The 8,435-nt window shown below is 39.6% G+C and overlaps 1 protein-coding gene across 1 annotated transcript in view; it reads left to right on the top strand.

Annotated features, from left to right (window-relative positions):
* The window catches only part of LOC104508708 (cysteine-rich motor neuron 1 protein-like), a gene marked incomplete at both ends in the record, with an annotated part of 11,148 nt that extends 3,323 nt beyond the window's left edge, over positions 1 to 7,825 (top strand). The window contains 4 exons of the mRNA XM_010150423.1: positions 283 to 498; positions 2,301 to 2,432; positions 6,543 to 6,737; positions 7,703 to 7,825. Coding sequence (XP_010148725.1) covers positions 283 to 498; positions 2,301 to 2,432; positions 6,543 to 6,737; positions 7,703 to 7,825 — 666 coding nt within the window. The remainder of the gene's footprint in view (positions 1 to 282; positions 499 to 2,300; positions 2,433 to 6,542; positions 6,738 to 7,702) is intronic.
* Between the last annotated feature and the right edge of the window lie 610 nt (positions 7,826 to 8,435).

The raw sequence follows: 8,435 nt of genomic DNA on the forward strand, positions 1-8,435 counted from the left end.
TGCCAAGAATGCTTGAAGGTATCTCTGATTTATATTAACTAGCACTTATTCAGACTAATTCTCAAATTGTTTCTTGTATATATTTTTCCTGCATTCCATGAGATGCAGGTGACAAAGTCCAAAGTGGAATAAAGTCACAAGAGCTTCATTAAAAATATATTTATAGCCGGTTTTGTTATTCCTAATATCTTCCCTGATCACAGAAATTATTAAACTTGGGTACATTTGTTAATCATTACAGTCACAGTTGATTTTGCCTGTCTTCCATTCTGTTTTTCCCAGATGAAATAATTGTGCAGAAGCCAGAGCTCACCAGTCCATCAATCTGCCATGCTCCTGGCGGGGAGTACTTTGTAGAAGGAGAAACATGGAATATTGATTCTTGCACACAATGTACATGCCACAGTGGACGTGTCCTGTGTGAGACTGAAGTCTGTCCTCCTCTTCTTTGTCAAAACCCCACCCGCACACAGGACTCCTGCTGTCCACAGTGCGCAGGTATGTATTGACAACCAGCCTTCACCAGAGTCCTTTCATGACGTGAATGTTGAATGTTCAGTATGTGCGCAGTTGGTGGTTTTGGGGCCTTTGTTCTCTAGCCGTTTGGAGTGAGAGCCTGCAGTCCTCCACTGCCACTGTAAAACTTGTCCATATGCAAAAGGTAGCTCATACGTAAGCGGAGTTGCAGCCCTGAAGTTTAAACATCGTCTTTGAAGGCAGTGTGATGATGTGGTGAAGCACTGGAACAGGTTGCCCAGAGAAGCTGTGGATGCCCCATCCCTGGAAGTGTTCAAGGCCAGGCTGGATGTGGCTTTGAGCAACCTGGTCTAGTGGAAGGTGTCCCTGCCCATGGCAGGGGGGTTGGAACTAGATGGTCTTTAAGGTCCCTTCCAACCCAAACCAGTCTGTGATTCTATGTAAGGGATGCATGAGAACCAGAACCCTTAATTGGCAGGTGTATAAAATATGCACCGTATCATTTACAGAAACATGCAGGATTAGAGAAACTTCAAAAGTAGTTGAAGTGCTAGACAGGCACAGGTTTGTTTCTTTTCCTTTATACATGCCCTGGTTTCTGTGAACCCTTCTATTCTTGTCTTGTTTATTTGGTATTTGGTCTCAAAAATACTTTTGTTTGCTTCTACATTCACCTGGTATGATTTGAGAGTGACTTGAAGCCAGCTGACTACTAATATCAAAGCATTCCAGCGCAGCAGGCATGCCAGATTCCTCTTAGAGAGCCTCACAGTGTCAGTAAGGTAACAGATTTGCTTTCCCCTGAGACGAGAGATACAAGTATAAGTGAACATGAATCATGTTTTACACAGCGAATGGGAGAGTTTATTGCAGTAGAAATATGTTCCAAAACTGAATTGTATGCAAACTCATTGAGAAAATATTTGTATTTATTGAAAACAAAATCTAAACATTTGAATTTAGGAAAAGGAAAAAAGTTAGGTTTTGCCATTTTTCTGCAGGGTATTTGTTGGGGTTTTGGGTGGTTTTTTTCTGACAAAAGATTTTCAGTGAAAAAGTTAGCCAGTTCTTCTAACTTCTATTTTTCTCTTATTAATAACAGTGAGCACTTGCTTTGCTTAACTTCAAAATACTGTTTGGAGGAGCTGATCTTTCCTCACTGGCTATATAAGAAGCTTAGTCTCATAACTTATGCAGTTAGATGGAGAACCTGATCTGAGTGCCCTTGTGACTCCTTCTCTGCACATACAGTCATATTTCTTGGTCCGTAACGTCTGTTAAGATACAGCTTCGTTGCAGAAATATGTCTGCCCCCCATGTGCAGGCATGAGAATTAAAGCAGACCCATTGGCGTCAAGGTGAAGTCCAATCAATTTCCATTTGTTTCTCAGCAGATTCTAATTAGCTCATATAAGTCCACTAACGAAGAAGGCAGCAGCGTAATAGCTTTTCGCTTTGCATCATTCAGAGATTTGAGCTGACATGGCAGAAGCTAAGATTCAAGTTTTAGATTTAAAATTTAATCTCTCTAAGGGGAATTCCTGTATACCATTCAGTTCAGAGCATTCAGAGTGGCTTTCCGAGGGTCTGCATCTAATGGTGGTTGGTTTTTGCTTAGTTGTCCTTTTGCTTTTTTCTTTTTCTTTGAGTAAACTCAAAGATCTGCATAAACCTTATTCTGCAGCACATCACCTGATCCTCATCACATGTAAGGACTGAATAGACATAAGGCTCTGCCCTAATTCTTCCAAATAAGTGAGCAAATGTGTTACAGTTCCATTGTGTTCTTCAAGTTAAATAATGTAATCTGTTTATATTTACAGATGAGCCTCTTCAGCCCTCTTCCTCAAGCAATGAGAGCATGCCCAGCTACTGCAAAAATGACGAAGGCGATATTTTTCTGACAGCGGAGTCCTGGAAGCCCAACGTCTGCACTAGCTGCATCTGCATGGATGGTGTGATTAGATGCTACTCCGAGACTTGCCCACCGGTATCCTGCGAGAGACCTGTTCTGAGAAAGGGACAGTGTTGTCCTTACTGTATTGGTGAGCAAATAAACACAGTTGATAACTTGCTTCTCCTTTCTTGGAAATAATAAGGAAGTTTTATTTCCACGCTGAAATATGTTTTCCCTGCTTTGGGGAGATGCAGTTGGGGTCTTCAGTTGAACTGGAGAGCGAAATCTGTGTAGGGAGTTGGAGCATCATGATTTGTGGTGTGAGGTAGAAGTGCAGGAAGATGTAAATGTGATTTGCCTTTAAAACTGAGAGGACATCCTCCTGAAAATTCTGTAGTAAACCTTACTAGATTGAAACATTACACAAAAATTGTTTTATTGAAAGGAAGATCTGCCAGGTAATACACATGTTATGTCAAGATATTTGATAATACAGGGAATATGTTACTTATGACTGCAGAAGATAAGCTGGAGCATATCGAAATTTCATAGAATGGAGAAGTGTTAAGAAAGCATTTCTATTAAAATACAGGAAAAAACAGTATGTTCATTAAAGATAGTTATGGATTTCTGTGGTGGAGGTAGCAAGCAAAGGGCTATAGGGATGACTCTTCATCTTCACAGGGATGGCGAGAAGCTTCGAGAGCAAAATAAGGTACTTGAGAAAACATTAGTTTCAGGGGGTTTTTTAAACACTAAAAATGCATAAAGAATTAAGAGTCATGTACTGGTTTTGCATTTGGAGTTGAAGTAAATGGTGGATGCTGTCGATAGTAAAAATTGCTGGGCATTTTTAAACTTGCAGAATTTGAGATTCCTGATCACTTTCTCATTGTGTTTTGAATAGGAGTATTTATTTACAGATGACTTCATACTTACTGTGAACTCCAAAAAAAAAAAAAAAAGGCTGTAGAATGGAAGCTGCTGGTAGAGAATAATTGTATAATGAACTGAAGTCTTTGTAGTACTGTTAAAAAGCATTTAGAGCTTACTATAACCTTCATTTCCAAAAGCAGTAGGGGGAGCTACAAGAGAAAAGAATTCAGTAAACAGTAATAATTGATAATAATTGTTATTTGAACATGTGAATCAAATTGCCTGTCTACAAACAATGCAGTTCTCATCAGAAAGATGTCAGAAAGGTTGTGAAGTCCTTTCAGATATGTACCGTTGCTATAACTCTTGAAATCTTTAATACGTTGCAGAAAAAGTGTCTTCAATAATAGGTGATACGGTTTTATAGGATATACAAGGAATTCCATCAAAGAAATGCCTGGAAAAGTTAGAAAGTATTAAAATTTTAAAACCTGATTGGTTTTTTTTTAGTAGCAGCTGCTTAGCAATACGAAATACAGAAGCCAGATTTTACTTAGCATGCAGATATGAAGACTCGCAGTGATGATGCATTTTATTAATCTAACCTGTAGTGTGTTGGCAGTTGTTTTGTGGTCTGAATTGAACTTCATGGAAGCTTACATTTTAATAGTTTCTATGAACGATGTACTCTTGCCTGTAGGAGGAGTAAGGTCATGCATTTAATTTTTGCCTTCCTGGTTCTTCCTGCTTTACTCTTCATTTCCTGAGAACTGTGAAGCACATCTTTGTTCTGATTCTTCTTTACTATTTTCATTCAGTAGCTGAGAAGCAAACTCTGGAAATAGGCCTTCTTCATTTATTGGAATTTCACAAATATTATGCAGGGCTTTAGCACTGTGTTTTATTCTGCTTCAGCTGGATCCAGATCTGGTTATTGCCTAACAAGTTAGTAAAAATTCAAATTCAAAATTTTACAGGCCTTAGACTCTTTGTTGTTTGTGTGAAGCCCCAAATTTGCCCTGTGTGTCCAACATTCTTCTTTCTCCTGCAAAGATTAAATTGGAAAGATAACCTTCTACTTCAGGGCAGATAAAGGGATATCTGTTTGATTAGAGACAAGATCAGTCCTCTGTGGAAAACAGAGCAATGACTGTTTGTTTGTTTGTTTACCAGATGAGATTGATTTACTGCTGCTAGAGGAAAGCTAGAGAGAAGTCAGGTAAAGCTAGGCAGGGTGTTCTGAACTGCAGTTCTGTATGTGGATTTCTTATTGCAAGTCTCTTTTCCACTGTCCTTGAGCGCTTGTTGGTTTTGTGGTCTTCATCTTCATCCGGTGCTTATACTTGCATAGAGAGGGACACACAGGACAATACTTTCTTAGGATTTAAAAGTTTCCTCTTGAGGTTCAAAGGCACAACACTGCTGTTGTGATTTACCCTTCTTCATTCTTCTTAAAAACACTTGCTGTAGTAAATTGTGACGTGTTCTTTACAAACTTGAAAAAGCCTGAGCGCGTCAAAGATCTCTTCCAGCCAAACCAGATGCCGAATTAAGAAACTGTACCCAGAGGGGCGAGGTATCGCTTCGGGAACCCTGAGGGCACGTGGAGTGCTCAGCTTCAGGTCTGCAGAGGACAGCACAGGCTGTGCCTCACCCTCTCCCAGCCGTTTCTCCTTCTGACCAACACAGGTCCCCACTGGCTCTATATGCCAACATTAAGTTCATCTGTAGAAGAACCTACTGTGCTTTTTGCAGCTCTTCCTTTTCCTCCCACTCTTCCTTTCCCATGTCCACCCCCTATTCACTCAAAACATCTTCTACTCGGAGAGGTCAGGACCCACTCTAACAGCCATGGAAGCCATGGGATATCCATACCAAGGCCATTGGGAACATCTACGCTTTTCAGATAACTCCATATGTATTTTCACACCATTACTTCTTGCTGGTCTCCTTTTGCATTTGAATTTACTCTGTCCATATCTGGCTCACTGTTCTGCTGGCTGCTAACCTTGTTATTCTGGATGTCAGTCTATTATGCTGTCACTAATTAAAAGGTGTGTTGCAGGCCAAATTATTTAATAAGGCTTTTTATTTATATTTGGGAGGTAATTCTGACGTATGTCATCTTTGTGAATGTTAAACCTGTATTCTTCTGGCTGCTTAAGAAGTTAACTTTGTGATTTCATTCTGTTATGCATACGCTTAATCTGCAAATTCATGTCATCAGCAGTTTTACTTCATCGTAACTTCTACCTCTAGGAAAAAAAGGTAGCGAGAAGCTGAGAGGACAGCGAGGTGCTGCTTGGCTTTTGGAGGTTCTGCTGTGTAGTTTGATTATCTATAAAGTTCTGTAGCAGCAAAAAACATCATAAGCTAAGCAATTCATGACTGCATTCTCAGTGAAATAGGTATTCTATTTACATATTTTTATATAAGCCTTTTAGACCATCTAAAAGGCTTGCATAGGATGCAGCATAAAAAAAGAAGTGTAGTGAATGGCTAGGCAGAAAGTGAATGCTGCTTTTAAGTGTTTCTGCAAAACCTACGTGCTTTATCAAGTCCAGGTCCCTATTAAATGCTGTGTCAAAACATTTGAAAAGTCATTACCTTTACAGCTCTCAACCTCTGGGAAAGTTGTTCTGGAACCTTACTTCTGGCAGCTTAAGTCACACCAATTTCCAATTCTTATAATACTAACCATGGAAAAAAAATATACTCAGTTTGGTTATTGCCCTTTTCCTGGGATTTTCCATTGATGGGGTTACAGGGAATGACCGGATCCTCTTTGAACCTGTTTTCTCGTAATAAATAGTATAAGCACTTCTAACTATGTCACCTGAGAGTCGCTTCATCCTTCTCTGCATCCCGCCTAATCTTTTCTTCCAGACTGAGTTTGTCTTTCTTGATCCTGGTAATTAGAAATGTAGGTAGTTTGGGATTTTTTTCTTAGTTAAATAGGATTTACTAGGAAATGAGGAGGAGTAGTTGGCAGTCTCAAACAGTCAAACCTAAACGTCTGATACCATCATTTCATGTCCCAGTCATCTGTCCTCTATCATCTTGTATGAGGAAAATGAGGAGAAGCAGCCCAGGATAATTATGTCCTTCATAAAGAAGCAGAGATTACCCTTTTTCTAACAAATCTTTTTCTGGAAGATGTGGACAGGGTCTTTTAATTACAGCTGGGATTTCTTTATAGCTACTGTTTCACTTTTGTGTTTGGGGAAGAAATCAGATTTGTGTGTAATTGGCCATTACCATGTGATGACACCACTCTTTGTTCCTTCAACAGAAGATACAGTTCCAAAGAAAGTGGTCTGCCACTTCAACGGAAAAACATACGCAGATGAGGAACGCTGGGACATTGACAGCTGCACACACTGCTACTGCCTGCAAGGCCAGACTCTCTGCTCCACTGTCAGCTGCCCACCCCTCCCTTGTGCCGAACCCATCAACGTGGAGGGAAGCTGCTGTCCCATGTGTCCAGGTAACGTGATGTGGCAGCCCAGATTATTGTAATGCTGCTTTTCCAGGACTGATAAGTTTCTTTATAATGGGTTTTTGAACATCAGTCCATGTTTGAACTGTACCAAGAAGACAACAGATGTTTAGACTTCAAGAAAATGAATAATCTTAACAGGCATATTGTGCAAATATTTAGCTTGAATTTTACTTATTCTGAGAACTGTGAAATCAAGAATTAGTTGCTTGCCCCTGCTCTCTCCTTTCACAAGGTTATAGAAATACATTAGTGAAGTAGGAAAATGAATATTCTCACATCTCTGCAGATTGTCAGTGATAAACATTTCTGTCTTTTCCAAGTCTCTTTGTTACTTTTCAAATATCGCATTGCTTTATTCATCATTTTAACTTGGCTTAAAAGCAATATGAAATTTTCTCAGCTGTGGACACAAGGGCCATAAGAATTGCAGCTGGTTTTTAATGCTACTCCTGTCATAATTCTGCAGGAGTTTACTCACCTTACTCGGTCAGCTGCTGACTACTTCCAGCAGGCCAGCTGGGGGGATTCAGCAGTACCCCTCTTGCAGTTCTCCTGCTCTGAGGATTACAACAAAAAGCAAGGCAAAGAAACCAGCAGTGACAGTTTATACATCAGCTGGGAAGGTGTAGCCTTCCCTCAGTATTTTTGTTGTTTAGTATCACAAAGGAGCAAGAGTGTATTCTGAAATGGTATTTTTAAAAGCAAACTTGTCTGCAGTACTAGATCATTCCGTTCACGCTAGCATAATCATGGCAGCAGGCATCTATCCCGTGTACGGTATGAAATGGGTTTTACAACAAAACCCCAGACTAGTAATGGTGAAAATTCTGAAACAAATAATTCATAGGCCAAAGCACTGAAGATGGCCAAAGTATATTTCCTAAATTAAGAGCAGAGTGGGGAAGTTGAGCAGCCTGTAATTTGTGAAACACATTTATCTAATTTCACAGAGATGTATGTACCTGAACCTACTAACATCCCCATTGAGAAGACAAATCATCGAGGGAACATTGAAATAGAAGTACCAAACTGGCCCACACCAAGTGAAAATGACATCGTCCACATTAACAGGGGTAAGATCTGACATAAACTGGGCTAACTTAGGCTGTGTCTATTGTCCATGTTTTAATGTATCTACTTGTTGTGTTGATAATGCTTTGAAAAAGTGGTTATCTGAGAATGTTCTTCAGTGCAGAACTCTTAGATGCATTTTGCTTTGAGTAAAGATGAGTCTGTCTTTTAAGTTCTTTCTATACAGTTTGGTGTCATTATCATTCCATCTTCAACTTGGAAGACACAGCTGTGTCGGTATGATGGAGTTCTGTAAAATTAAGAATGTGATAAAATGATGAATGAGGAGTGATTCTGCAGTGTCTTTTCTGATAGAAAAACTAGAAAGCAGGCTGATGTCAGGCTACTGGAGTTGACAGGCCTTCATTTGATCCATTTGACATTCCCATATTGATAAACACAAAAGGGAAAACATGTACCACAACTAAACATATATTGTAGACAAATGTCAGAGTTAAAAAAACCACCACGCTTCAGGTATAATGAGACTGAACTAATAAAGTTCTCTGAGGATGTAAATCCATCTTTTGCTTAAAACTCTGCTGAAATCATTATTCCAGGATAGGGGAATCGCAGTGACGCAGTCTTACAGAATCATTGAAGGGTTTGGGT

The sequence above is a fragment of the Eurypyga helias genome, unplaced genomic scaffold, assembly GCF_000690775.1.
Source record: "Eurypyga helias isolate BGI_N326 unplaced genomic scaffold, ASM69077v1 scaffold48944, whole genome shotgun sequence".
NCBI lineage: Eukaryota > Metazoa > Chordata > Aves > Eurypygiformes > Eurypygidae > Eurypyga > Eurypyga helias.